This window comes from Taurulus bubalis (assembly GCF_910589615.1).
Source record: "Taurulus bubalis genome assembly, chromosome: 12".
NCBI classification, from domain to species: domain Eukaryota; kingdom Metazoa; phylum Chordata; class Actinopteri; order Perciformes; family Cottidae; genus Taurulus; species Taurulus bubalis.
In genome coordinates, this window is record NC_136600.1 from 17,167,371 (window position 1) to 17,169,741 (window position 2,371).

The 2,371-nt window shown below is 45.3% G+C and overlaps 1 protein-coding gene across 1 annotated transcript; it reads left to right on the forward strand.

Annotated features, from left to right (window-relative positions):
• Positions 1-1,104: 1,104 nt before the first annotated feature.
• nat14 (N-acetyltransferase 14 (GCN5-related, putative)) lies at positions 1,105-2,371 on the forward strand (the record flags this gene model as incomplete). Its single annotated transcript, XM_079227823.1, has 3 exons — positions 1,105-1,185; positions 1,269-1,574; positions 1,672-2,371. The coding sequence occupies 3 exons, from the start codon at positions 1,105-1,107 to the stop codon at positions 2,119-2,121; spliced, it is 837 nt and encodes a 278-aa protein (XP_079083949.1). The 3' UTR covers positions 2,122-2,371.

The following is a 2,371-nucleotide window of genomic DNA, read 5'->3' on the forward strand; positions in this document are numbered from 1 at the left end:
AACATGCAGTTAGAAGAGTACTGTATCGTAATCCCATGGTGCCACATACTAGAAATGTTATACATTCAAATAGGCTGTACATGGACCTGAATATTCTTAAATATATTGGTTTTAATGATACTGTCATTGGCAGATGATTTTTTTGTGAATAAATGTTGTACATGACCCACTTTCTTTACAATGTCAATAGTAAATAGAAGTTATTATTAATAAATGTCAATACCTTTAATCATGTGTTTCTTTTCGCTTTGTAGTTTGAGTTTGTCCGTTTTTATTAAACACACAAAGGTCATTGCGTTTGGAGCGCTGGTTACGCTGTTACGTTGCGGTTGCCTTTTTACGTAGCCTTTACGCAGTACGGGTTGTGCTTACGCAAATAGCGCAGCTCGACCCATTGAAAACGTGAAACGGGACCTCAAACAGAGTACGTGTGTATGCAGAATCCCTCTGCACAAGAAACTGCTCTTCTCAACCAATCAAACGTAAAGCCTGCAAGGACTTCGCAACAAAATTGAGGGATACGTTCAGAGTTGTTCTCCCCCGTTTTCAGTTTAATTTGAGCGGCGTGACGGAGAAGGTAAGCGGAAACGCGGTTGAGCGCAGGAGTCTAAATGTGTCAGCAGTTCGCAACAACCATATAAGGGTTTCAACTGGGTCTCTTCGCTTTTCACTGTAACGTTGCCTTTTTGGTGATCACCGTTAAACGTGCAGATAAAAACAATCTGGAATGAGTGATGGGGACACATGCATGTCATAAATCCCCCATAATCCCCATCTGTCTTTGTTGTTTGGAACCAGTGTGGTTGTGATTGTTACCCTGCAACTACTGGCTCATTATAAGCAAAGTAGTACGTTAAGAGACATGCTCACCGATTTCAACTACAGCCTCTGTGTCATAGTAATAATAACACAATCGGGTCTACAACATCAGCATCTGTTATCTGCATGGTTTTAGTATCAACAATCCCACAATTGCATTTCGCTGACGACCCTCTGTCAATGTACTGTAATGTCTGTGTTTTCGCAGGGTCCCTGTGCACAACGTGTGGATGTGTGTAGAAACATTGGTGCGCCAGTCCTGCTGTTAGAGCTCAAAGCCGAAACATGGTGAGGCTGGAGCTGGATCAGGTGGTGATGAGGAGGATGAAGGAAGACGATATAGAGATGGTCAAAGCCCTCATCAAGGTTGGTGCAAGTGGCTTTCATCATGGTTGCAATTCACTCCTTGTGATGCTTGTGCTAATTTGTTGTAACTTGCACGTCTCCAGGAGGGCTGCGAGGGCACAGAAAACCGCCTCATCCTTCACGTCCTCACTCGCCCGCTCTGCCTCTTCATCCTGGCTGTTTTCTCCTCGATGCTGCGCTGCCTTGTGCACTCCTTTATCCTGGCCCTAGCTATTCCTGTCTTCCTGCTAATTATTTTTCTCAAAATCACCATGCCCAGGTCCACAGGGGTCCTGGGCAGCAGCCGGCCCTACTGGGACTATGTGGGTAGCAGCTACAGAGGGACACAGGATGAGACACTGCTGAATCCGTACTGCAGGATCAGTGGCAAGACACCAGGGACTAGAAAGGTTAGTCTACTGGTGTGCTCAACTGTGTTTTGTACAGTTTCCACTTCATTCTAGTGACGTGATGTTGCAGCCAAATAATCATATTTGTATTACTCAGCCAAGGCGCAGAATCACACCCAAATCCAAGGACAAAGATGTGCCAACAGAGACTGTCACCCCAGAGAGGGAGCAGGAAGCAGGCCATGTCTGGGTGTCCGAATGTGATGGCGAGATCCTCGGCTGCATCTTCAGGGAAAGTGAGAAGCGAGCGAAAATCAGGAGGATCTGCAGGTTGGTGACGGGCTGCTGGTACCGCAGGGAGGGTCTGGGCCGGATGTTTGTCCAGAGCCTGGAGCAGAGAGAGAGGGAGGCTGGCGCACACAGAGTGTACATCCACGTCCCTTATCCGTCCAAACTGGGAGAAGCCTTCTTCAGGAAGGTGGGCTACAAGCAATTTGGGGAGGGGGCTGATGAAAAAGAAGATGATGATGAGGAGAGGAAGCTTGAGCCTCCAGAGAGAGGCTTTCTGGGATACCCCCTCACAAAAGTGTTTTACAAAGACCTGTGATTGAGTGATGATGGACTCATGGAGAGAAAAAGGTGACATTGGTATGGCTAAAGGTAAAGAAGCCATAACACAAGTTGCCATTGCTGCAACATGTTTGGATATTTGTGTTATTTATGCCAGTATTTATGTACTGTATGTGTTGCTGTTCTATTTGTTTTAATGATATTTGTACCTTTTTATCAAATAAGTATCATCTCTCCATTATTTTAAAATGGGTGGTTATTATGTAAAAATGTAATAATAACACCAT